Source organism: Nycticebus coucang, chromosome 10, assembly GCF_027406575.1.
Source record: "Nycticebus coucang isolate mNycCou1 chromosome 10, mNycCou1.pri, whole genome shotgun sequence".
In the NCBI taxonomy this organism is placed as follows: Eukaryota; Metazoa; Chordata; class Mammalia; order Primates; family Lorisidae; genus Nycticebus; species Nycticebus coucang.
In genome coordinates this window covers 118,254,656-118,281,551 of record NC_069789.1, presented here as the reverse complement: position 1 = coordinate 118,281,551, position 26,896 = coordinate 118,254,656, and the positions used below count along the sequence as shown (strand labels likewise).

The 26,896-nt window shown below is 45.1% G+C and overlaps 2 protein-coding genes, 1 non-coding gene and 1 pseudogene across 3 annotated transcripts in view; 1 reads left to right on the top strand and 3 right to left on the bottom strand.

Annotated features, from left to right (window-relative positions):
- SAE1 (SUMO1 activating enzyme subunit 1) overlaps positions 1–26,896 on the top strand; it is an 80,448-nt gene that overhangs the window by 28,138 nt on the left and 25,414 nt on the right. The window contains exon 6 of the mRNA XM_053605486.1: positions 8,444–8,549. Within this exon, the coding sequence (XP_053461461.1) occupies positions 8,444–8,549 (106 nt within the window). The remainder of the gene's footprint in view (positions 1–8,443; positions 8,550–26,896) is intronic.
- On the bottom strand, positions 6,175–7,816 carry LOC128596103 (SREBP regulating gene protein-like; annotated as a pseudogene).
- Positions 14,207–14,855, bottom strand: LOC128595625 (60S ribosomal protein L32-like). Its single transcript, XM_053604366.1, has one exon. The coding sequence runs from the start codon at positions 14,639–14,641 to the stop codon at positions 14,207–14,209; it is 435 nt and encodes a 144-aa protein (XP_053460341.1). The 5' UTR covers positions 14,642–14,855.
- Positions 14,716–14,855, bottom strand: LOC128597984 (small nucleolar RNA SNORA7). The gene has a single exon (XR_008383513.1). It is a non-coding gene; the product is annotated as a small nucleolar RNA SNORA7 (small nucleolar RNA).

Here is a 26,896-nt window from a genome sequence, read left to right as displayed (position 1 = left end):
CTTAAGCGATTCTCTTGTCTCAGCCTCCCGAGTAGCTGGGACTACAGGCGCCTGCCACAATGCCCGGCTATTTTTTGGTTGCAGTTTGGCCGGGGCCGGGTTTGAACCCGTCACCCTCGGTATATGGGGCCAGCGCCTTACGGACTGAGCCACAGGCGCCGCCCCTTGTACAGGTTTTTTATCAAGTAAGGTTCTAAGTGGGGGTGGAAGCCAGTTTAAACCTGAATTGCTTTTATTTTGCCTATTTATAAAAAACTTTTTAGGTTGGGCTCCTTGGCTCACACCTATAATCCTAGCACTGTGGGAGCCTAAGGCAGGTGGATTGCCTGAGCTTATAGCTTCAAGACCAGCCTGAGCCAGAGTGAGATCTCATCTCTAAAAATATCTGGGCATTGTGGTGGCCCCTATAGTCCTGGCTACTCGGGAGGCTGAGGCAAGAGAATCACTTTAGCCCAAAGAGTTAGAGCTTGCTGTGAGTTATGACGCCATAGCACTCTACTGAGGGTGACAAAGTGAAACTCTGTCTCAAATAAATAAATGAAAATAAAGCTTTTGGGCTTCTTCCCTATTTTCACCCTGTAACTGAAAGAACTAGACCAGCGCCATCTTAGGAGTTAAGTTTTGCGCCCCCCCCACCGCCCCCGCCATTTCACTCAGTAAATTTCACTTTCCAGACAAACCCAGGCAAGCCCAAGCAATTCCCCGAAATCATGAGACAACCGCCCACCAATCAGGGACCCCCCCCACCTAACCAATCCAGGAGCGCCCCCTTTATATCAAGCTGTGCAAGCCCACCCACTGTGCGGGACCATAAGAACCTCCTGCTTTAGAGCTCAGGGCTCCTGGCTCGGATCCATTGCAGCAGAGTCCCTGGGAGCCCAAGTTCGAACTTGCAATAAAAGGCCCTTTTGCTTTTGCATTGGATTCGGCTCCTTGGTGGTCTTTGTGGGAGATTTCAAGATTTGGGCACAACATAACTTTTAACAAACAAAGCTTTTAGTGTTGACAGATATTGTCAGGTGTGTTTTTTGTTTGTTTGATTGATTGATATATGATCTCTCGTTGCTCAGGTTGGGGTGCAGTGGCATGATCATAGCTTACTGCATCCTCAAACTTTTGACCTAAAGTGATCCTTCCACCCTAGCCTCCCAGAATGTTAGGATTACAGGTATGAACCACCACACCCTGGTGTGGCTCTATTGCCCTTGCTAGAGTGCAGTGGTGTCTTCATCGTTCACCATGACCTCAAACTCTTGGGCTCTAGGTATCTATCCTCTTACCTCAACCTTGCAAGAACTTGGGACTATAAATGTCTGCCACCTTAACCTAGCTGATTTTTTTTTTCTTTGAGACAGTCTTACTTTGTCGCCCTCAGTCAAGTGCTGCGGCATCATAGCTAACAGCAACTTCAAACTCTTGGGCTCAAGCGATTTTTTGTCTCAGTGTCACAAGTAGCCAGGAATATAGGCGTCTGCCACAACACCTAGCTATTTATTTATTTATTTATTTGTTTATTTTTTGAGACAGAGTTTCACTATGTTGCCCTGGGTAGAGTGCTGTGACATCGCAGCTCACAACAACCTCAAACTCTTGGGCTCAAGCTATTCTCTTGCCTCAGCCTCCCAAGTAGCTAGGACTACAGGCACCCGCCACAATGCCCATCTATTTTTTGTTGCAGTTGTCATTATTGGTTAGCTGGCCTGGGCTGGGTTTGAACCCAACTGTGGTGTATATGGCTGGCACCATAACCACAGTACTATGGGTGCTGAGCTGCCGCTTGGCTATTTTTAGAGGTGGGGTCTCGCTCTAGCTCAGGCTGGTCTTGAACCTGTGAGCTCAGGCAGTCCATCCATCTCATCCTCCCAGTTTTTTTATCTTTTGTAGCGATGGAATCTGTGTGTCACCCAGGCTTAGGTGCGTATTTTTTAATGTAGTTCATGTTTGGCACTTAGCCTTTCTGTGGGTCAGGTGCAATAATTAAATTAATTTTATAATAAGAAGTGGGAAAGTGGGCCAGGCACAGTGGCTTACCCCTGTATTCCTAGCACTCTGGGAGGCTGAGGTGGGTGGATTGCTTGAGCTCATGAGTTCAAAACCAGCCTGAGCCAGAGCAAGACCTCGTCTCAATAAAAAAAAAAAGAAATGTAGGTTCTGTGCCCGTAGCACAGTAGTACGGCGCCAGCCACATACACTGAGGGTGGCGGGTTGGAACCCAGCCCAGGCCAGCTAAACAACAATGACAATTGCAACCACAACAAAAAAAGCTGGGAGTTGTGGTGGGCACCTGTAGTCTCAGCTACTTGGGAGGGTGAGGCAAGAGAATCGCTTAAGCCCAAGAGTGAGGTTGCTGTGAGCTGTGATGCCATGGCACTCAACCCAGGGTGACAGCTTGAGACTCTGTCTCAAAAAAAAAAAAAAATCCAGGCGTTGTGATGGGTGCCTGTAGTCCCAGCTACTCGGAAGGCTGAGGCAGGAGAATCACTTAACCCCAAGAGGTTTAGGTTGCTATGAAACTCTGTCTAAAAAAAAAAAGTAGTGGGAAAGTGATCAAAAGTCAGTGGTTTCTGTGGCAAGTGTTGGAATTTGAGAATGGAACCATGCGATGGGGAAAAATAAGATGAAGGGGCCAAAATTGGCTTAGTAGAACTGAGAGGAAAGGCATCACTGAGCCCATGTTTACTCTTTACTTTGTGGATTTAAATGTTGAGAAAGAGAGAAACAGCTAGTCAGAATGTAGAGTTTAAATTGCTCTAAAGGGGGATTCTAAAGAGTGCAGAAACCACTAAAGAGACTGCAAAAAACCACAACAGTAGAACTCTTAGAGTCTCCAGCAAGGTAGCATTGGAGATTTTCTTTTTTGTTTTTTATGTTTGTATTGGAATGGTTTGATGCTGTAGTGTGATACAGAGGAATTATTAAGCTCTAATTTTAGTGTCTATTCACAGGACCATAATTATCCACAGTGAACCTTGGTGTTTTGGCCAAAACTTGGATCCTTTTCTTTCTGCCTTTCTTTCTTTTCCTTTTGAGGGCCCGTCAAGCTTTATCTGAATTACTCTGTGAGTTTGGTGGGGGGAGATAAATTGTTAACAAATGGAGGAGTACAAAAGCAGCTTTGTGGTTGCTGTCAGTTTATAAATCACAACCTCTTACAAGTGTGACACTTGGCCTTGGTGTGAAGGGTTTTATGGCTTAAGGTCCTTCTCTGATTGAGGCAGGTCTTTCACATTCAAATAGGGAGAACTCAGCCTAGTTTTGTTAGCCATTCACAGCTGGAAGTTTCCTTGGGGTCAGTTCTGATAGTGCACACTGGGGTGGATCCAGAGACCTCTTTTGGGAGCTACTTTATCTTGCTATGAGGAGAATGTGAGCAGCCCAGGCAGGCATTGTGCGGCCTTGGCCCTTCGAGTACCATTCCTTAGGGCTCTGCAGTCACAGAGCTTTTTGTACAGCCTCTTACTACATGAAGGTATCAAAATATTCCCCAGCTGACATTGTTAGTCAGCTGTTGCACATGGACAATTCAGGCTTAGATTCCAACTCTGAGCCCTTAAGGTTGTGAGGCATTCAGTGCATTCCTGGTGACAATCCCTGGGATTCCAAACCTTATCTTTGTGCTGCCTCACGAAGAGTCCTGTGGGGGGACTGGGCTCAACTGGATTTTGGCCATGGCATTGCCACCTTGTAATAACCCACCACCTCCATTTGTGCAGAGGTGGCCCTGTGATTTCAAAGTTCTTTTCTGTATAAAGGATTACTTGATTCAGATTCTGCCTTTTTGCCCACTTGTATAGAATAGTTGGGTTGTACTCACAGAGTACAGAGGAAGGTAGGGATGGCGAAGCAACCACTTCCTGTTTCCTGTGAAAGGTTTCTGGTTAGGGTTCCCTTCCCTCCTCCCTTTCCTTAGGTTTAACCAAATGTAAAGCCACTATTGCTTCAAGGTACACATTGTGCTCCTAAATTAGAAATGTTAAAAAATAAAGAGGAAAAACAGAGCTGTGGTTTTCACACCCTCTAGGAAGAACTAGGCCTTTCTAACACCTGTGCAGTAGGAAAATACCTAGCGCAGACATGGGTACTTAGCAGTTTGTTTGCTTCCTTTGGTGTCCAGGAGAACTTGTGAGACAGGATTCATCAAATTCAGGTCTTTATACAGACACTGAAGTGCATCAGATAAAAGAGAGAGAGCAATGAGCTAGTTGGTAATGAGAAAATATCCAAAAAAATTTCTCAGAGGAAGAGTTATTTGTGTTGACATGTGTAGGACAAGCTTGCCAAGCACCAAAACCAGAGGGTAAAGAAAAAGAGTCACTTTGGCTTCCCTTATTCAAAAACAGCCAGCTCTTTCTATGGTTGCAAAATGCCTACTATGTACAAAGCCCTGTATTGGGTGCAAGGAAGCACATTCTATCCTGTTGTCTCAATATGCAACTGATGGAGAAGCTAGGAGAAATTAAATAACTGGTGCAAGGTCACACAGCTGCAGAAGAAGGAATAGATGAGGAGAAGCCTAGGCAATGGGTAAGGGCACAGGTTCACCTTTATGCCATACAGGGGAATAACCCTGGAGTTTCTAGGGTAGTCTGACATTTTAGGAGAATGGGGGGATAAAACATATGAAAACATTTAGGGTAAAAGACCACCGTCACACCCCCATGTTCATATTTCTTTATTGTGAATTGACCCCCATGTTCACATTTCTTTATGGTTGAGCTGTCTGTGCTCCCAGAGATGGTTAGGTGCCTGCCAGTGGTTACTCTCCATAACAGCTCTTTAAAAATTAAACCCAGAGTAGGATTTGTTTGCAATGTGCTGAGAAATACAGATTTAATTTTACCTCTGCTCCTGAAATAGTAGGTAAATAATTTGGGATAATGTTAACACTGTCTTCGTGAATTAGTTGAGAAATTCCATGGTATAGAAGTGATTCATTCTTTCAGTTCACTTTTTATGAGCCTTTTGTTGACAACTCTCATCTTCTTCTCATGCCCATCTTTATTTATTTATTTATTTATTTTTGAGATAGAGCTCCAAGCTATCCCCCTGGGTAGAGTGCTGTGGCATCATAGCTCACAGCAACCTCAAACCTTGGGCTTAAGCGATTCTCTTGCCTCAGCCTCCCGAGTAGCTGGGACCACAGGTGTCTGCCACAACGCCTGACTATTTTTTGGCAGGCTTGGGCTGGATTCGAACCCGCCAGCTCTGGTGTATGTGGCTGGCACCTTAGCCGCTTGAGCCAGAGGTGCCAAGCCTCATGGCCAACATCAAAGACATAGTTTAGTGCTTCCTTTTCATATGGCACCTTTATTTCCAGTACTCATTGCCCTTGAGATTACTTGTTGCTAGTCTTCCCTTAGGTTTAAAACTTCACAAGATAGCCGGGCGTTGTGGTGGGCACCTGTAGTCCCAGCTACTCGGGAGGCTGAGGCAAGAGAATCGCTGAAGCCCAGGAGCGATTGAGACTTGAGACTCACCCTTGAGACTCTGGAGGTTGCTGTGAGCTGTGTGATGCCACGGCACTCTACCAAGGGCTATAAAGTGAGACTCTGTCTCTACAAAAAAAAAAAAAACTTCACAAGAGCTGGGCAGTTTTGTTCATTGCCAGACTTCCACCCCAGTGCCCAGCTCTGGAAATGTTCAGGAAATGTTTGTTCATGGTAGTTGTGGCTATTACTGCAGCATAACATGACAGCCCTGGAAGAAGTTATTGTAATTTTAAAAAAGAATTTATTGAATTAACATTCTTTCATATTATTAGGTAAATGAATTAACCTTGGCCGAGAGGACAGAATTCTGTTTTGTTTTTGAGACAGTCTTACTTTGTCATCCTCTGTAGAGTGCTATGGCTTTGTCGCTGACAGCAACCTCAGACTCCTAGGCTCAAGAGATTCTCTTGCCTTAGCCTTCTGAGTATCTGGGACTACAGGCGCCTGCCACAAGGCCTGGCTACCTTTTTTTTTTTTTTTTTGTGTAGAGACAGAGTCTCACTGTACCGCTCTCCGGTAGAGTGCCGTGGCGTCACACGGCTCACAGCAACCTCTAGCTCTTGGGCTTATGCAATTCTCTTGCCTCAGCCTCCCGAGCAGCTGGGACTACAGGCGCCGCCACAACGTCTGGCTATTTTTTTTTTGTTGTTGTTGCAGTTTGGCTGGGGCTGGGTTTGAACCCGCCACCCTTGGCATATGGGGCCGGCGCCCTACTCACTGAGCCACAGGCGCCGCCCAGCAATTGTTGATTTTTGTACCTGGGAGTAAAATTAGGATGATAGCATCTTTTCTTTTCTTTTTTCTTTTGAGAAAGAGTCTCACTATGTCACCCCTGGTAGAGTGCTGTGGCGTCACACCTCATAGCAACCTCAAACTCTTGGGCTTAAGCAATTCTCTTGCCTCAACCTCCTGAGTAGCTGGGACTACAGACGCCTGCATGACACCTGGCTATTTTTTGTTGCAATTCTCATTGCTGTTTTTAGCTGGCTGAGACCGGGTTGGAACCTGCCATCCTCGGTATATGGGGCTGGCACCCTACCCACTGAGCCACAGGCGCTGCCCCATTTTTTTTTTATTTATTTCCTTGAATATATTCAAGTAGTATGGCTAGACATTTTCCTACGTAAAACATCGTAATTTCCCCAATACTCCAAAGGAATCCAATAAATAATTTTACAGTGAAAAGGCCTGGATCAAAATTGGAAGTGAACACCTGGCCCCTGATGAACACAAGTCACAGGTCCCTTTGCAGGTACCAGGCTGGGTCATCCAAAAACACCACCACCACACGCTGTGCCTGCAGTTTTATCTTTCCTAAATGGGACTGGCTGGAGGTTCCAAGCTGTTTTACAAAAGAGTTCCATCTGGTAAGCATGGGTGGTGAGTGAAGCCAAATATTACAACCCAAGAAGTGGTCAAAGCCAAGGTTTCCTCATGCTGCCTTTGTCTTCTCCAAGTGGACCAGCCTGAGTTCTGAAGTCTGGCTCCAAAAGGCGAGTCCTCTGGTGGGACCTCCTTGCCCATGCTGGAGCAAGTCTGCTGTGCCCATCAGGCAGGGAAGAGCTCAGGCGGGCTTTCCCCATAGCAGTACTTTGCTATGGGATCCCAGTAGGTGTTCTTGTGCTGCACGCTCTGGGATGAGATCCTGCATTTGGCCAGACACAACTCAAAGTGATCTTCCACTGTCATGAAGAGGTTCTGGAATGCCATGGCTGCCAGGTTAAGGAAGCACTCCAGGAGAAGTTGCTTGTTGGGCTGCAGACAGCAGGAGACACAGTACTTATAGGTGCTGCAGCAGCCGTTGGTCCAGCAGCCATCACAGCATTATTGCTTTGTGCTTGGGACATTGACGTTACAGCAGCCATTCACCAGCAAATCCTTCCTTTCACAAACGTATCCTAGCTCGTCCATGATGAGGTGCTTCCCTTGGATGGATTTTCAGCATTGATTGCTCGGCCGACTGCTATTGCCCAAGTTAAACTGCACTCTCCATTTGATGGGCTGATTGTGGTCTTGAATCTGGAGGAGATTCCTATCTCTCACTTCCCTGTCCTCCTGCTTGAAGGTGCTGACAAGGAAGTAGACCAGCGAAAGCCCGAAGACCAGAGCGAGCACCCACCTCTTCTGCAAAAGCCGGCGCCACACCATGGCCGCCAGGTTCACCATTCCGGCACGGACGTGAGACACGGTGGCTGGAGTGCAGAACGCGGCAGGCCTGGGGCCCAGGCAGCATGGCCCCTACGTGCCTGGTAGCCTCATTCCTCCCAGCAGCCGTGGGCCCTGTGGCTCGTTCAGCTCCCGGCAGCCAGCCAGCCGCCCCGGCATGCGCCGCCTTTTTTTTTTTTTTTTAATTGAGACAGAGTCTCACTTTGTCGCCCTCAGTAGAGTACTGTGGCATCATACCCACAGCAACCTCAAACTCTTGGGCTCAAGTGATTCTCTTGACCCAGCCTCCCAAGTAGTTGGGACTACAGGTGCCTGCCACAATGCCCTGCTATTATTAGAGACTGGGTCTCTATTTTGCTTAGGCTGCTCTTAAACTCATGAGCTCAGGGAATCTACACACCTTGGTCTCCCAGAGTGCTAGGATTGCCGACGTGAGCCACCATAACCAGCTCTGATAATGGCATCTTTTTTTTTTTTTTTTTGGCCGGGGCTGGGCCTGAACCCACCACCTCCGGCACATGGGACCGGCGCCCTACTCCTTGAGCCACAGGCGCCACCCTGATAATGGCATCTTTAACTTTACTACCAGATCTTGCTAAATTACTGTCAAGAAGTTTTTGTTAGGGCTTGGCACTGTGAGCTGTGATGCTGCACCACTCTACTGAGGGTAACAAAGTGGACTGTCTCCAAAAATAAAAAAGAAATTTCTCTGAGATGGAGACAAGCTACTGCCTTATTGTATAAAGCCACAATATTTTATCCCTAATCATTTCTGCCTTTTTCAACAGAAGGTGGTCTTCTGCCCTGTGAAAGAAGCACTGGAGGTAGACTGGAGCAGTGATAAAGCAAAGGCTGCTCTGAAGCGCACAACTTCTGATTACTTTCTCCTTCAAGGTGAGGGCTCAAAGCAGAGCTTCCGCAAGGAGGGCTTTTGGCTCTGATTTTTACAAATGGGACTACAGAGTCCAAATGGTTTTGTGATGTTTGCTCTTGAGTTTAATTCCTTGTTAGCTAATGATTCCTTCTTAGCTAATTGTCAGTGACCGTGGAGAAATGCAGAGTGAATGGAGATGAAGCATTTCATTAAGATCTGGGTTCTAGTGACTTGCCGTAGACCTGTCCTCTACAGTTGATCCTGAGATAATAGTGTTACAAATCAAGCAACTTCTCTTCACCTTTTTTCCTCTTCAGAATTCTTTCTTGATCTTAAAACCAGACTCATTCTCATGAAAGGTGGAGTTTTCCTGCCTTTTTACTATTAATGACCTACTTTTTAGTCCATCCTTGCTGGTGCTCAAGGGGCTGTTAGCTAAGTATTGGTTGGCTTATCAGTATTCTTCCTGTGCCTGGCACTTTTACTTTTTAAAATATTCAAAAAATAATAATTATAAACATTGAATGCTTAGTACAGGTCATTGAGGGTAGGTACTATTACTATCACTATTTTACAAACAAGGAAGTATAGGCACAGAAAAATTAAGATTACCCATGTTGTCAAGATGACATAGGAAGTAAGTATAAAAATAACTTAGAGGGGCTCGGTGTCTGTAGCTCAGCAGCTAGGCCAGCCACATACACCGGTGCTGGCGGGTTCGAATCCAGCCCTGGCCTGCCAAACAACGACAACTACCTACAAATAAGAAATAGCCAGGTGCAATCAAAAAAGAGCTGGGTGTTGTGGCGGGTGCCTGTAGTCCCAGCTACTTGGGAGGCTGAGGGAAGAGAATTGCTTAAGCCCAAGAGTTTGAGGTTGCTGTGAGCTGTGATGCCACCTTACTCTACAGAGGGCGATAGCTTGAGACTCTGTCTCAAAAATATAGGTATATATAAATAAATAAATAAAAACAACTTAGAGAAAAGTACAAAGAAGAAGAAAAAAGTTACCTTTTCATTTTTGTGCTTTCGGGATTGTGCTTCCAAATTTTTTTTTTTATTTCACAGTACATGTAGCACAATATTGCCCCTGATTCTAGAGTCCCATAGCCACCTGTGCCAGGTCCACTTGTCTACTCGAAGGCCTGTGCAAATTACTCTTAGCGAAACTATAACTCATTCCCAGAGGCAGAGACTGTGGTAGAGAGGTGTAGCTTTTTTTTTTTTTTTTTGTAGAGACAGAGTCTCACTTCATGGCCCTCGGTAGAGTGCCAACTCCTGGGCTTAAGTGATTCTCCTGCCTCAGCCTCCCGAGTAGCTGGGACTACAGGTGCCCGCCACAACGCCCAGCTATTTTTTGGTTGCAGTTCAGCCGGGGCCGGGTTTGAACCCGCCACCCTCGGCATATGGGGCCGGCGCCTTACCGACTGAGCCACAGGCGCCGCCCAGGTGTAGCTTTTTATTTAGTAAATATGCAAACCATCTTTTGGTTGCATTAAGACAGTTTTCAGCCCTCCTTTTCCCCAGGCTGAATTAAGAGCTGTGTACCTCCCTTCCCATGCAAACTCCAGAGTATACCCCCCTCCCCTCAGCAATCAGGACACATGGTTGCTGTGTATGGTAGTTAAAGAAATTCCTCACTCCCCAAGGCCTATATATGCATACAGTTTAAAAGGAAATACATAAAACTTCCTTTTTTTTTTTTTTAGAGACAGAGTCTCACTTTATGGCCCTCGGTAGAGTGCCGTGGCCTCACACAGCTCACAGCAACCTCCAATTCCTGGGCTTAAGCAATTCTCTTGCCTCAGCCTCCCGAGTAGCTGGGACCACAGGTGCATAAAACTTCTTAATAACTAGTAAGATCAGATCAGACTACAAGTATATTTTTATATTATCTGAATAAAGTTGTTCACATATTAATTAATGGTGTTAAGAAGATGGGGGAGTGGGGAGAGTTGGATGACAAGTTTTTTTTTCCCCCTCTTTGAGATATGGTCTCTCTTTGTCACCCAGACTTCAGTGCAGTGGTCTAGTCATAGACCACTGTAACCTGTACTCCTAGGTTCAAGAGATCCTCTCTTTAGCCTCCTGAGTTTAGGAGCTGGCACTTGAGATTATAGGGGCATGCTACCACGCCCAGCTAATTTTCAAATTTTATTGTAGAGATAGGATCTGACCATGTTGCTCAGGCTGATATTGAGTCTTCTGCCTCAGCCTCTGAAAAGTGCTGGGATTATAAGTGTGAGCCATCAAACCCTGCCTAAGTTCAGTTTTTTTTTTGTTTTTCTTTTTTTCTTTGAGACAATCTCACTATGTCACCTTCAGTAGAGAGTGCTGTGGCATCATAGCTCACAACAACCTTAAACTCTTGGGCTTAAGCGATTCTTTGGCCTCAATCTCCCAAGTAGATGGGACTACAGGCGCCCGCCACAACACCCAGGTATTTTGTTTTTGTTGTTGTTGTAGTTGGCATTGTTGTTTACCAGGCCCTGGCTGGGTTTGAATCCACCAGCCTCAGTGTATGTAGCTGGTGCCCTACCCACTGAGCTATGAGCTCTGCCCAAAATTCAGTTTCTTAAGAGCAGAGCAAGCAAAACTAATGTTCTGGAGCAAAGTGAATATTTTATGTAGCAGCTGCTGACCATCACTCTCAGAAGTTACGAGAAACTGGAGTAGTAGGTCCTTGAGAAGAAGCACTAGCTTTGACATCATAACCCATGAGGCAGACATTGATGTATAGTTGTTCAGGATAAGCAGTCAAAACAGACCTTGCTCGGCAGTGCCCATAGCTCAGTGGTTAGGGCACTAGCCGCATGCACCCAGGCTGGCGAGTTTGAAACCAGCCAGGGCCAGCTAAACAACAATGACAGCTGCAACAAAAAAATAGCCAGGCGTTGTAGCGAGTGCCTGCAGTCCCAGCTACTTGGGAGGCTGAGGCAAGAGAATCACTTAAGCCCAAGAGTTTGAGGTTGCTGTGAGCTATGATATCACAGTACTTACAAGAGATGACATAGTGAGATTCAAAAAAGGATAAAAAGGCTCGGCGCCTGTAGCTCCTTCAGATCAGGCTCGAGCCCAGTCCAGGCCTGCCATACAGCAATGACAACTACAGCCAAAAAATAGCTGGGTGTTGTGGTAGGTACCAGTAGTCCCAGCTACTTGGGGAGGCTGAGACAAGAGAATCGCTTAAGCCCAAGTGTTTGAGGTTGCTGTGAGCTACAATATCACAGCACTCTACGGAGGGCGACATAGTGAGACTCTGTCTCAGAAACAGAAGAAAAAAAAAGACCTTGCTCTGCCTTTTTTTTGGAGACAGAATCTCACTCTTTTGCCCTGGGTAGAGGCCGTGGTATCACAGCTCACAGCAACCTCCAAACCCTGAGCTTAAGCAATTCTCTTGCCTTAGCCTCTCAAGTAGCTTGGAACTATAGGCGCCTGCCACAATGCCCTGCTGTTTTTTGGTTGTGGTTGTCAATGCTGTTTTGGCAGGCCAGGGCTGGATTTGAATCTGCCAGCTCTGGTGTATGTGGCTGGTGTCTTAGCCGCTTAAGCTATATAGGTGCCGAGCCTCTGCCATTTTTTTTTTAATGGGTGATCTGGAGTTGCTAACTAAATTGTCTGAGCCTCAGTTTCCCTGGTGCAGCTGGCAGTATTAATAGCACTTTCCTCGGAAGGCTTTTATGAGGCTTAAGCCATATACTTGCAAAACGCCCAGCACAGAGTGAGTCCTGGAGAACTGTTATCTATGAAGGTATGTGGTTTTCTTTTTCCTGTCTTTTGGTATGTATTGTATGTATGTATTTTGCAACTGTGTTGTAGAAGGGTTTTTTGCTTGTTTTGAGATGGAGTCTCACTTAGTCACCCTTGGTAGAGGGTCATGATGTCATAGCTCACAGCAACCTCAAACTTTTGAGCTGAAGCGATCTCTTGCCTCCGACTTCCATGTAGCCAGGACTACAGACATCCACCATAACACCTGGCTGTTTTTAGAGACTGGGTTTCCCTCTGGGTCAGGCTGGCCTTGAACTCCTGAGCTCAAGCAATCCACCTGCCTCGGCCTGCCAGAATGCTAGGATTACAAGTGTCAGCCACCGTGCCTGCCCTGGAAGATTTTTTTTTTTATAGTGTTTCATTATGTCACCCTCAGTAGAGTACTGTTGGTGTCACAGCTCACAGCAACCTCAATCTCTTAAGCGATTCTCTTGCCTCAGCCTACCAAGTAGCTGGGACTACAGGCACCTGGCACAACGCCAGGCTATTTTTTCGTTATAGTTGCCGTTATTGTTTAGCTGGCCTGGGCCGGGTTGGAACCTGCCAGCCTGGGTGTATGTGGTGCCCTACCCATGAGCTAGGGGCGCCACCTACCCTGGAAGATTTGATAATGTCTCTGTTTAACCTTAATTCCGTTCTTCAACATGTATTATGGCAACAGTCCTGTTGTAGGGCTTTGGATATAGTAATTAGAATTACATTCATTTGTAATAGTCATAGAATTTCTTTTTCTTTCTTTTTTTTTTCTGAGATAGTCTTTCTGTGTTGCCCTCAGTAGAGTGCCGCGCCATCACAGCTCATAGCAACCTTAAGCACAAGAGTTAGGGTTAGGGCTCTTCATTCCTCCCTCCATCCCTCCCCTGTGACAGATGTGGCTAAAGGATCCGTTATCATTGGCCAGCATGTCTAAGCCATCAAGCAGCTTTCCCCATGACCTCAGAATCCTTCAAAAATAGCATTGCCTACACTTCTCAGTGCTAATTAGGCTATCTCTCTCTCTCTGTCTCTTTTTTTGTTTGTTTTTTTGTTTTTTTGCAGTTTTTGGCCAGGGCTGGGTTTGAGCCCACCACCTCTGGCATATGGGGTGGGTGCTCTACTCCTTTGAGCCCCAGGCGCCGCCCCAGGCTATCTCTCTTTTTATGATAAAAATGAGACTTTGGGGTGGCACCTGTGGCTCAGTGAGTAGGGCGCCGACCCCATATACCGAGGGTGACGGGTTCAAACCCGGCCCCTGCCAAACTGCAACAAAAAATAGCCGGGCGTTGTGGCGGGCGCCTGTGGTCCCAGCTACTGGGGAGGCTGAGGCAAGAGAATCGCCTAAGCCCAAGAGCTGGAGGTTGCTATGAGCTGTGATGCTATGGCACTCTTCTGAGGGTGACAAAGTGAGACTCTGTCTCTACAAAAAAAAAAAAAAAGAAACTTTGATGGGTAGTAACTGCATGGTTGTACAGGTTAGTGGTACTCTTAGTACCACGTCCACGTTTCCTGACTCTTCAGGGTCTGGAATCTTCTACACCACAAACAGTGCCTTTCCTAATATTTTAGATGCAAATAGAACCAGTCCTGGGCCTTTTTCTCTTACCAGCAGACAGACTCATCCTAGCCTTTATCATATGTTATGTGCCCATTCCTGATGGTTTTCTCTTTTGCCCTCTGGGTCTTTCTGAGCTGTTAAGTCTTTCGAGAGGTACTACAAATACTATGAGGAGTGTTCCCAGTACAGTCAGCCCAGAGCCTGGTTTCCTTTCCATGCATGCATAATTGGTTAACTCCTTAGAGCACCTGTTAGAGGTTGCAGACGTAAGTGGAAATAACTCTCATGATCTCGTTCCTGGGTTATCGCTATCAGCTGAGAACCCTCAGCTTGTAAGTTTTATTTATTTATTTTTTTGGCAGTATTTATGGTTTTATTTAAACACAAATAGAATGTGCACATGAGCTGTCTGTTCATTTTCTTCGCTGCACAGCCTGGCATTGGGATTGGTGACTCTGATGGCCAGCTGGGCCACAATGGCTTTGCGGTTCTTGGAGGAAACATTGTGAGCAATCTCTGCACAGTAAGATTTGTTGCACATCAGCAGCACTTTCAGCTCCTTGACGTTGTGGACGAGGAACTTCCGGAAACCACTGGGCAGCATATGCTTTGTTTTCTTGTTGCTCCTGTAACCAATGTTGGGCATCAATATCTGGCCCTTAAATATTCTCTGAACCCTATTGTCAGTACCTCTGCGTTTCTGCCAATTACAGTTAATTTTGACATATCGATCTGACTGGTGCCAGATAAACTTCTTGGTCTTCTTTTTGACGATCTTCGGCTTCACAAGGGATCTGAGGGCAGCCATGATGCCTTTAAGAAAGAAGCAGACCCAGTTAAAGAGAAATCCTGGAAGGCGGCTTTCCTGGCCAGAGCTTGAACACTTGTTGCAGAGTGTCTTCCAATCACCAGCTACAGAACAAGCTGGGAATGGAATGGGTTCCTCTGCTAGGCTTGCTTTCCCTCCTGCTTCCGAAGCTGGCAGAACACTAGGGGCTCTCCAGATGCAATCCCAGGAGGTCAGCTTGTAAGTTTTAAGCTGACTTTCTCTGTGTATACACATACCACCTTATTCTTACATTCAGAGAAATACTCCCTCTCTTTTTCTGCTGGACTATTCATATAACTGAGGTTCTCTTGGAATCCTCATTGGATTTTTACAGGAGAGCATAGCAGCTTCCACATGTGAAGTTACCTTTTGCCAGATATATTTGGCATTATGTTTGTGACCTTGGGCAAATAAGTCAACTTGCCTCTTTAGGATTTTACTTACTCAACTATAAAATGATGGGATTAAGTTGGCTGACCAATCTCTTAAGGCTTGCATTCTAAGAAGTTGCTAAGTTCCTTACTGTGCCTTTGTGTATTTTTATTTTTTTCGTATTTATTTATTTTAGATAAAATCACTTTGTTGCCTAGGGTAGGTAGAGTACAGTAGTGTCACCATAACTCACTGTAATCTCAAAACTCCTGGGCTCAGGTGATCTTCCTATCCCAGCCTCCCGAGTAGCTAAGACTATAGGCACTTGCCATAATACCTGGTTAATTTTTTCTATATTTTTGTAGAGACAGGGTCTTGCTCTTGCTCAGTCTGGTCTTGAAGTCCTGAGCTCAGTCCTCCTGCCTCTCAGAGTGCTAGGATTATAAGTGTGAGCTACTGCACCTGGCCTAATTTTTTTTTTTTTTTTGAGACAGAGTCTCACTTTGTCACCCTTAGTAGAGTGTTGTGGCTTCATAGCTCACAGCAATCTCAAACTCTTGGGCTCAAGTGATTCTCTTGCCTAACCACAAGTAGCTGGGACTACAGGTACCTGCCACAATGCCCGCTATTTTTTGTTGTTGTTGTTGCAGTTGTCATTGTTGTTTTAGCTGGCCTGGGCCAGGTTCAAACCTGCCATCCTGGGTGTATGTGGTTGGCACTCTATCCACTGAGCAACAGGCACCACCTTTTTCTTAGACAGAATCTCACTTGTCACCCTTGGTAGAGTGCCTTAGCATGACAGTTCATAGCACCCCCAAACTATTGGGCTCAAGTGATTCTCTTGCCTCAGCCTCCCAAGTAGCTGGGACTTACAGGTGGCCACCACAATGCCCGGATATTTTTAGAGACGAGGTCTTGCTCTTGCTCAGGCTGGTCTCGAACCTGTGAGCTCAGGCCATCCACCTGCCTCCCAGAGTACTAGGATTACAGGCATGAGCCACCGTACTCAGCTACCTGCCCTAATTTTTATACATTTAATAATTATTCAGGTAAGATATCAAAAGATTTACTCATTTTCAGTGTATTTCTTTTATTTCTAAAATTGTGTCATTCAGATAGGTAGTTCTCCAGTTAGTCATAAAATTTGATTGTAGTTATAATTATATTTTTGCTGATGCCCATTTTAATGCCAATCATAGTGTTAAAGGTACAGTTCTGTGTCATGGAAAAAGCACAGGGTTTGGATACCAACATACCTGAGCTTGCATCATATTTCCCACCCTCAGCTGGGATAACCTGGCTCCTCCTGGCTGCTGTCCTGTCTCCTGACTTGTTAAAGAAGCTGGGAGAGAATCTTACTTTCCCTCAGCTTCAAGAAAAGTGATGCATTGGTGTATGTGAAAGGTATCAGTGCCAGAAGTGGCCTTGATTTTGCCTGCCATAATGTCAACCTCATAAAAATTCTGACTTTAGGATGTGGATGGCCTTGGGCAATGCCCAATACGAGTGGTATGCTTTGCAAGCAATACATGTTTATGGTACCTAAGAATGTTTATTCTGTATCAAACACTACTTGCTGAACTGGTGAGCATTTTCTCTCATTTTCTTGTGACAACTTTTGAAGTATAGTTGTTAGCCCATTTTTGTATAAGAAGAAGGAGATTGAGGACCACTATGACTGCTCAGATCAGCATGTACTTGGTTTTATAGGCAGAGTTATAATTTATTTATTTATTATTATTATTTTTCCCTGTCAAATTTTGTGCCACTTTTTTTTTTTTTTTTTTTTTTTGTACAGACAGAGTCCCACTTTATGGCCCTCGGTAGAGTGCCGTGGCCTCACACAGCTCACAGCAACCTCCAACTCCTGGGCTTAAGCGATTCTCTTGCCTCAGCCTCCCGAGTAGCTGGGACTACAGGCGCCCGCCACAACGCCCGGCTATTTTTTTTTGGTTGCAGTTTGGCCGGGGCCGGTTTTGAACCCGCCACCCTCAGTATATGGGGCCGGCGCCTTACCGACTGAGCCACAGGCGCCTAACTTTGTAAATCTGTTCCACAAGGCTGTCCCACCCACATGTGTTTATTATTTCTTACTGGGATTTTTTTTAAAAGATAATTGTTTTCTCCCAAACACGACCAATTACCTACCATCTCTATTTTCCTCATTTGTGTCTGGGGCACCATGTGCATATGCAATCCAAGCCAACAGTCTCCTTCCTTGATAGGTGAATGATTCAGAAGGGAACTACACCAGGAGGCCAAGCTGTCTTCTCAGCTGTGCCATTGACTTCTGCAGGGCTCGGACCCTGATGCATTACCTGTGAGCGAGGTTGTCACTCTGCCCACATGGCAGAGCCTGGGTAGGGCATTGGAGAAACATCAGGGGCAGGCTTGTGAATAGCGAGCTCCGTAAGGGCTTTGTCTGCTGCTCTCTTCTCTCAAACAAATATGTAGGAGTGTCTGTGGTGTTCAAAGTGCGATGCTCCACACCATGCTGGCTCATCATTGTCTTTGTTTGGAAATTAAGTATAGTTTCTATTTATTTATTATTATTTTTTTTTTCCTCAGGAACAGAGTCTCACTTTATCACCCTCGGTAGAGTGCCATGGCATCACAGCTCATAGCAACGTCCAACTCCTGGGCTTAGGCTATGCTCTTGCCTCAGCCTCCCGAGTAGCTGGGACTACAGGCGCCCGCCACAACGCCCGGCTATTTTTTTGTTGCAGTTTGACCGGGACTCAGTTTAAACCTGCCACTCTTGGTATATGGCGCCGGCGCCTTACCCACTGAGCCACAGGCGCTGCCCAAGCAGAGTCATAATTTAGACCATGAGGTCAGTCTGATCTGTGGACTATGTTCTCAACCTCTTTATTTTATTTATTTATTTAGAGACAGAACCTCAGGCTGTTCCCCTAAATAGAGTGCCATAGTATCACAGCTCACAGCAACTTCCAACGCCTGGGCTTAAGCGATTCTCCTGCCTCTCCCTCCTAAGTAGCTGGGACTACAGGCACCCGCCACAACGCCTGGCTATTTTTGGGTTGTAGTTGTCCTTATTGTTTGGCAGACCCAGGCTGGATTCGAATCCACCAGCTCTGGTGTATGTGGCTGGCGCCTTAGCTGCTTGAACTACAGGTGCCGAGCCCTCTCAACCTCTTTAAATAAGCATCTCTAAGGTAAATGATATTGTTAAATTTTAAATATTAGAGCTTTGTGTGTTAGGGAAACAGCATCACCACTATACTGCAGAATACTCTGGTTCTGATAATGTATTAGATTATGTGAATTCTGGCTTAGATAGTGGTCTTCTTTATTCCCCAAGAAATATTTGAATTTTATTTCTTTTAGGAAAGTATAATATGCTGAGCACGGTGGCTCAGGCCTGTAATCCCAGCACTTTGGGTGGCCGAGGCAGGTGGATTGCCTGAGGTCAGGAGTTCAAGACTAGCCTGAGCAAGAGTGAGACCCTGTCTCTAAAATAATAAGCAGGCATTGTGGCAGGCACCTATGGTTCCAGGTACTTGGGAGGCTCAGGCAAGAGAATTGCTTGAGTCCAAGCAATTGAAGTTGCTGTGAACTTAAACTCAAGGAAGGAAGGAAGGAAGATTGATTAGCTGGACATGTTGGTGGACAACTATAGCCCCAGGAGGATCACTTGATACCAGGAGTTTGAGGCTACTATGAGTGGTGATGATGTCACTGCACTCTAGCCCATGTGATGGAATGAGACCCTGTCTGCAAAAAAGGGAAAAGTACAGTAAAAAATTATCAACCAATTAACAAAGGCATACTATTTTTTTTAAACCCTCTGTGTTTTTTTCCTCTTTCAAATTTCTGGGGACACTTCTGTTTAGAGAATTTCTTAACTATCTTAAAAAATGGTTACCAGTTACGTACATGCATAAGTGTGTGTTACAACACTGGTTGGGGCTTAGCACCTGTAGATCAGCAGCTAGGACGCCAACTACATACACTAGAGTTGGCGGGTTTGAACCCAGCCTGTATCTGCCAAACAGCAATGACAACTACAACCAAAAGATAGCCAGGTGTTGTGGTGGGCGCCTGTAGTCCCAGCTACTTTGGAGGCTGAGGCAAGAGAATCGCTTAAGCCGATTGGTAGCTCACTTTTTTATACTTGATGGTTTAATTCATATGGGAAGATCTTGGAGCATATAGAGGAGGACCTCCTATCTTCTTGGCTGCAGAAAGTAAAATTCCTTTGGGTATATTGTCATCTATGACCAGTCTTGTCTGGAAAGGCGTGTAAGTTGTTTTCTGTTTTTCCCAGACCATGGAATTTATTCCCAAGATCTTTTCTAGGAATGTGACTAAGGATGCCTTAGAAATTCCTAAAGAGGACAGGGTGGTTTGGCTGGGGTGCACATGATGATTCCTCACAGAGAATCTGACTTGGATTTGCCATTGCTTAATAGAGGACATGGTAGTTCCTCAATAAAGAAATATTTTTTGTGTGTGAGTGATTGGTTATTACTTGCCTGGTCATTTGTTTCACTCTAACGGGAGAGCTGCATTCCCACTGGTGCCCCCATGGGATTCTCTTGCTGGGTTGTCTGCCCTCCCCTCTCTCTCTTTTTTTTTTTTTTTTGGAGACAGTCTCAAGCTGTCGCCCTGGGTAGAGTGCTGTGTTGTCACAGCTCATAGCAACCTCAAACTCTTGGGCTTAAGTGATTCTCTTGCCTCAGCCTCCCAAGTAGCTGGGACTACAGGTGCCTGCCAGCAGTGCCTGGCTATTTTTTGGTTGTAGTTGTCACTGTTGTTTGGCAGGCCCGGACTAGATTCAAACCCATCAGCTCCAGTGTATATATATGGCTGGTGCCCTAGCTACTGAGCTCCAGGTGCTGAGCCTGCCCTCCCCTCTCTTGCACCCACCAGGCTTTTGATTCCAACATCTCTGTGGCCCTGGCCTGCCACTTAACAGGTAGACGGTTCTTACTGCATCATTCACATTTCAGCTTCAGGGAAGCAGCTGCCCTGCTGTTTGTATGCCTGTGCTTGCTTTGTTTGGGTATTAAATGTTTTTCCAGTTTACTTAATAAGTTAGTGGACAGACTGAATGCTTCCTGCTGCATTTTTCCACTATCTTGAGAGTTGGCCTCACCATCTGTGAGCAAAAGGTCTCATCTTTTTATTATTCTCCCATGGCATGTTGCAAAACCTTAAGCGTGAGCTGGTTTCCTGTGGCAAAAAGTTAACTTTGATTTGTTCTTTTTGAGGTTACTGTGAGTTTATCATAACAGGAGTGCTAAAAATATCAGATCTGGTATGGAAACAGCATTCACTTACCAGCATGAACAATAACATGCAGGTTTAGCCCAGAGCAGGAAGATATGGAGTTCATCTCAAGATAAGAATTACTTATCAGAGAATCCTTGGCAATCTTAACCTTCATGGTTTCTGTTCTGATGAGTTATGGAAAAGTACTTAGGCCATTTTTCAGCCACAGAATTGGAGCTGACATTAATCTTAGACCAAACATTTTATGAGCACCTGCTATGTGCCAGATCCCATGGCTAGGAATCATGAGAAGAGAGAGAATAGAATAAGTCTCCTTGCCAATGGAAAGACAAAAAAATAATTCTACTCCTTGTGAGGAAAGCTGTAACAGAGGGCTATAGAAAAAAACTATTGTGTTAATTGTTTGGTTTTCAATACTTTTGAATTATTCCATAATAATCAAAAGGAAACTGTTATGGTCACTCAGGGAACTGAGGGTCTGGCCATCTATGGGAAATTGTGAAGTGTTGACAGAGGAGGAGACATCTGAGCTGGATTTTGAAGAACAAGCATTTGCTCAATGATAAAGAGATGAGAGATTAGGCCTAGTGCCTGTAACTCAGCGGCTAGGGTGCCAGCCACATACACCAGGGCTGGCAGTTTCGAACCTGGCCCGGGGCCTGCCAAACAACAATGACAACAACAACAACAAAAAGAGATGAGAATATAGCAGGCATAAGAGCAGCACATGCAAAAGGCCAGTAGGGCAGAGAGTGGAGCTTAAGGGGACCTGGCTGTACTCTCCCAGCTGATAGGATATTAGAGTCACCAAGAGAGCACTTGAAAATTACAGATTCCCTCAAACTCCCTGAATCAAAAATACTTAAAGATGACTTGCCTCTCCATTTTTCTAATGCTCCCAGGTTTCTGGAAGGATTCACTAATTTAGGGGAAATCATTGCCATTGGAGAAGGGGAAACCTTGTTCAAGATAAAAGCCTTTTTTTTTTTTTGTAGTATTGGCCTTTTATTTTTAATACTTATTATGCCATGAATTCATAGGGATTGGGTTCCAGGAGCTCAGGATCCTTTCTGTTGGTTCTCACAAAGTGGGCTTCTCTAGGTTGGAGCAGGCTGGCGCTTCAGTTGAACCCCAGTACCTTTCTTTTTGGCTTCCTTCTTTTTCTGATCTTTTTCCTTCACACATTTCAGGAAACTATCTGGGCTTTTAGAGTGCTTAATATGCTCAATATGAACATTAATCCTCTTGGCAAGAATCTTGCCCTCAACTTGTTTGTTTACAACAATGCCAACAGCATGCTGGGTAACATTGTGGACTCTTCCAGTTTTGCCATGGTAACATTTGTGTGGCATGCCTTTTTGAACAGTACCCTTGATGTCTACAACATCACCTTTCTTGTAGATTCGCATATATGTAGCCAAAGGAACAACTCCATGTTTTCTAAAAGGCCTAGAGAACATGTATCTGGTACCTCTCCTCTTTGCCTTTGTGTTTGTCATTTTGGTGAATTACTGAAAGATGGCATCTCCGGCCGAAAGGAAGGATAAAAGCCTTTGTTTATTCATTCATAGTTTTATTTAAAAATGTATTTAGTACTATATTTCAAATGAAGACCTTTCTACACAGAGGGGGACAGAGGAACTAATCCAAGTAGCTCTTTTCTTTTTTTGCCAGGTCCTAAAAGAATTGAACCAAGTAGCTCTTGAATACAGTATTTTGACTGTATACCCTATGACTAAAGAAAAAAAACAAAAACCTCTTATGTATTGAAGTCTAATTTGTAGGTTTGTTTTTCACAGGGGTATGGGTTAGCAATTCTGCTTACTGTTTGTTCTAGAATTGAACATACAGGTAAATATGGTGTGGGTAATGAGACTCACTTTTTTTTTTTTTTTTTTTGAGACAGAGTCTCACTATTTTGCCCTGTGTATAATGCCGTGACATCACAGCTCACAGCAACCTCAAACTCTAGGGCTTAAGCGATTCTCTTACCTCAGCCTCCCAAGTAGCTGGGACTACAGGCGCCTGCCACAATGCCCAGATATTTTTTGTTGTTGTTGTTGTCATTGTTGTTTCGCAGGCTCCGGCTGAGTTCAAACCCACCAGCCCTGGTGTATGTGGCCAGCGCCCTAACCACTGAGTGACAGGCATCAAGCTGAGATTTACATTTTCTTTCTTTCTTTTTTTTTTTTTTTAGAGACAGAGTCTCACTTTGTCACCCTCAAGGGCCATGGCGTCACAGCTCGCAGCAACCTTTAACTCTTGGTCTTAGGCGATTCTCTTGCCTCAGCCTCCCAAGTAGCTGGGACTACAGGTACCCGCCATAACCCCCGGCGAGATTCACATTTTCTTTTTTTTCTTTGTAGAGACTCACTATGAGTCTCACTATGTAGAGTCTCACTATGGCCCTTGGTAGAGTGCCATGGCATCACACAGCTCACAGCAACCTCCAACTCCTGGGCTCAAGCGATTCTCTTGCCTCAGCCTCCCGAGCAGCTGGGACTACAGGCGCCCGCCACAATGCCCGGCCATTTTTTGGTTGCAGTTTGGCCGGGGCCGGGTTTGGACCCGCCACCCTTGGCACATGGGGCCGGTGTCTTACCGACTGAGCCACAGGCACCACCCGAGATTCACATTTTCTTAGTGTCAGTGAATCTTTCTGTGAATATGGAAGGTGAGGAAACTAGAAAGAACCTTGTGGTATTGGATTGGAATTAGAGTTATCAGGAGAAATTCATGGTTTCTTGTGTATTTACAGAATAGGTGTATGTATGTAATCCCGTTGCTAGGTTATCTATCTACCTGGAAGAAAAAAAGGTTATTTTATTAAAAGGACATTTGCACTAGATTATTTATTGCAGCTCAGTTTACAATTGCCAAGATATGGAATCAACCTATGTGCGCATTAACCCATGAATGGATTAATAAACTATCATATATGTATACCATAGAATACTATTCAGCCATAAAGAAAGGTGGAGACTTTATAGCTGTTAGACTTGGATAGACTTGGAAAATATTCTCTTTAGTAAAGTATCACAAGAATGGAAAAACAACTATCTAATGTATTCAGTACTAATATGAAGCCAGTAGATGAAGTAATACATGCTGATACAAGAGAAAAATGCAATTTAATTCAAGCTGAGAGGAGGAGGCAGAGAGGAAGGGAAAGAGAGATTGGTGGGCTTTCACCTAATGGGCACAAAGTGAGGGTATATGGCATATATCCTAGGTGAGGGACATAACTACAACAGGGACCTTACTAATAAACACAAACATTGTAACCTAATTGTTGGTACCTTCATATTAATCTGACATTAGGGCTGGGCATAGTGGCTTACACCTCTTATCCTAGCACTCTGGAAGACCAAGGTGGGTGGCAGGAGTTCAAGACCAGCTTTAGCAAGGGTGAGACCCTGTCTCCATTAAAAAAAAGAGAGAGAAATAGATGTACATATGTGTTCTCAACAATTTGTTGAGAGGGCTTAGATGCAAATACATCCCAATGGCAATGAGGGCATTCATACCCAGATCATATCATTAATATCTTTCTCCACTAAATGGAGTCAAGGCTCATGGAAGAAATGGCTAATTCCTTGGGCGGCGCCTGTGGCTCAGTCGGTAGGGCGCTGGCCCCATATACCGAGGGTGGTGGGTTCAAACCCAGCCCCGGCCAAACTGCAACCAAAAAATAGCCAGGCGTTGTGGCGGGCGCCTGTGGTCCCAGCTACTCGGGAGGCTGAGGCAAGAGAATCGCTTAAGCCCAGGAGTTGGAGGTTGCTGTGAGCTGTGTGAGGCCACGGCACTCTACCGAGGGCCATAAAGTGAGACTCTGTCTCTACAAAAAAAAAAAAAAAAAAAAAGAAATGGCTAATTCCAAAGCTGGGGTAGGAAAATTGCAGGTGAGTTTAGAATTTAGAGTTTAGAGTTTAGAATATTCTGCTATGCCAGGAAGTAAAGCAGTGCTTTCAGAATGATGGGGGTGGCTCGGTGCCCGTAGCTCAGTGAGTAGGACGCCGGCCACACACACCTTAGGCTGGCAGGTTCGAGCCCAGCCCAGGCCTGCTAAACAACAATAACTGCAACCAAAAAAAAAAAAATAGCCAGCTGTTGTGGCAGGCACCTGTAGTCCCAGCTGCTTGGGAGGCTGAGGATCACTTGAGCCCAAGAGTTTGAGGTTGCTGTGATCTGTGACGCCATGGCACTCTACCAAGGGTGACTTAGAGATACTTTGTCTCATAGAAAAAAAGAATGGGGCGGCGCCTGTGGCTCAGTGAGTAGGGCGCCGGTCCCATATGCCGGAGGTGGCGGGTTCAAACCCAGCCCCGGCCAAAAACCACAAAAAAAAAAAAAAAAAAAAAAAGAATAATAGGGGTACGGCTGGGCAAATTCTAGCACTTTCGGAGACCTATGTGGGAGGGTCACTTGAACCTAGGAATCTGAGACCAGCCTGACCAAGAGTGACACCCTGTCTCTCTCTACTGAAAATAGAAAAAATTAGCTGGTTGTCTTAGTGCTGGCCTTATTGAAGTATTCCCAGCTACCTGAGAGGTTGAGGTAGAAGGATCACTTTAGCCCATGAGGATACAAATGAACTATGATGATGCCACAGCACTCTAGCCTGGGCAATAAAGTGAGACTGTGTCTCAAAAAAAAAAAATTGATGGGGTCATATCAAAATAATGAGAATAACAACTATTAAATGTAGAAGGGATGATGAAGATATAAAAAACCTACATTTGTCCATCACTATGATGATAAAAATAGTTTGAATCAAGACTCATTGTTAGGCCTGGAGTAGATGGCTCACACCTGTAATCCTAGCATTCTGGGAAGCCAAGGTGGACAGATTGCCTGAGCTCAAGAGATCGAGACCAGCCTGAGCAAGAGTGAGACCTAGAAAAATAGCCAGGCACTGTGGCAGGCATCTGTAGTCCCAGTTACTTGGGAGGCTGAAGCAAGAGGATCACTTGAGCTTGGGAGTTTGAGGTTGCAGTTTTTTGGCAGTCTGTCCAGGGCAGCACAGTGAGACTCTGTCTCAAAAAAATAAGTTAATAAAATAAGAAAAGACTCATTACTAGATGCTAAAACCAATGGGAAAAGTTTGCTGTAAAGCAGTACGAGTGACTCCTCATAAGATAATTTTTAATTAATTACAAAGAGAGACATTGGAAAACCCTGGCAGATCATACCTCAACCAGGTAATCAAAGTTAACATTCTAGGCTTGGTGCCTGTAGCACAGTGCTTATGGCACCAGCCACATACACCAAGGGCGGCAGGTTTGTACCCAGCCTGGGACAGCTAAATAATAGCTAAGCAACTACAACCAAAAAATAGCCGGGTGTTGTGGTGGGTGACTGTAGTCCTAGCTACTGGGAGGCTGAGGCAGGAGAATTGCTTAAGCCCAGGAGTTGGAGGTTGCTGTGAGCTGTGATGCCAAGGTACTCTACTCAGGGTGACAGCTTGAGGCTCTGTCTCAAAAAAAGGTCGACATTCTAGGAATAGGACAGATCACATACCTCCTAGTGTGATGCATTGAGAAAGATGTAGCATCACTCAGGAATTCTGTCCAGAGTGTGTGATCTGAGTCTAATGATGAGGAAACATCAGACAGATTGAAATTAAGGAGCATCATTGAAAATAAATGACCTGTACTCAAAAGGAAGTATCAGGAAGGACTGAGGAAATGTTCTAGAATCTAGAATAAAAGAGATAAGAGACAAATCTAAATGGGACATTTAACCCTAGAATGGATGCAAGGGCAGGGGGAGATTTTTTCTTTGCTTTTGCTCTAAATGATGTTAGTGGGACAATTGGTAAAATTTGAAAAGGTCTATAGAGTAGACTGTAGAACTATACCAGCATTATATGTACAGTTTTGAGAATTGCATTGTGTTTCTTTTCTTTCATTGGTAAGATAGGCTTTATTAGATAGAAGGGAGTAGAAGGAATGAAAGGCACCAGAGCCTCTGGCAATGGGAGGGAGACCCAAGTGGAAAGTCCTCCCACTAGTCTCTTTGTCTAAGAGATATGAGACATATACTGTTTTGTAAATAAGGAGAACGTGAGAATTACATTTGGCTGGGACTTGGCAGACTTCAATATTGATTAGCCAATGAATGAGTGTATTACTAAACGAATGTAGTTCTTCCACCTCAAGGCAAAAAATGGCAGGAAGTCTACTCCGGAAGAGGCCCAGCTTATGTGAAATAGTACTAGAAAAACTGCTTTTCTACTGTCTTGCTTGTATTCAGAGGGGACCGATTGGAGAGGAAAGGTCTGTTTGCTTAGGCCTGGAAAATGGGGGCCCCTGTCCAGCCCTGAATGGGGAAAACTCTGTATCACAATCACTGTAAGAGTTTAACCAAGGTCCCTTTATCTAATCTGTAAATCAGCTACCAGGAGAGGTAAGTAAAGACTCCAAACGGAAGACTCTCAGGGGGATCTCAGTGCTCCTATCTCTGTTCTCCGCAGGTAGTTACAGCTTCCTGGTGTCTCCTCCAGAGGAGAACCAGAGTCCTGATGGCTCTGTGTCCAGGCCCAGAAAGCATCCTCTGTGGATGCAAGATTTGTCTCCCTCATCCCTCCTAGAGCTAAAGAGCTTC